This window comes from Penaeus monodon, chromosome 21 (assembly GCF_015228065.2).
Source record: "Penaeus monodon isolate SGIC_2016 chromosome 21, NSTDA_Pmon_1, whole genome shotgun sequence".
NCBI lineage: Eukaryota > Metazoa > Arthropoda > Malacostraca > Decapoda > Penaeidae > Penaeus > Penaeus monodon.
This window is the reverse complement of record NC_051406.1, coordinates 2,205,841-2,206,089: the sequence shown is the minus strand read 5'-3', so window position 1 is coordinate 2,206,089 and position 249 is coordinate 2,205,841. Positions and strand designations below refer to the sequence as shown.

The following is a 249-nucleotide window of genomic DNA, read 5'->3' as shown; positions in this document are numbered from 1 at the left end:
ATAAGCAAAACAAATCTGAACTCACTGTTCTTCCTCCGAGCCGCCCCTGCGTGCGCGCGCCCCAGCACCTGAGTCAGCACCACGACGACGACCACGCCCGCGACAGCCGCCCTGAGAAGACGCCCCGAGGATGCCATGGTGCAGGTGCCTCGCCCTCGCCCGCCGCCCCGTCTTAAGTAAGGACTTGGGCGAAGGACCTCCCACTGCTCCTCACAACGACGCAGGCGCCGGCCCTGGGGAGTGGGCTGG

The 249-nt window shown here is 66.7% G+C and overlaps 1 protein-coding gene across 1 annotated transcript in view; it reads right to left on the bottom strand.

Annotated features, from left to right (window-relative positions):
- The window catches only part of LOC119586755, a 10,775-nt gene that overhangs the window by 2,440 nt on the left and 8,086 nt on the right, over window positions 1-249 (bottom strand). Inside the window, exon 2 of the mRNA XM_037935483.1 lies at window positions 26-245. Coding sequence (XP_037791411.1) covers window positions 26-245 — 220 coding nt within the window. The remainder of the gene's footprint in view (window positions 1-25; window positions 246-249) is intronic.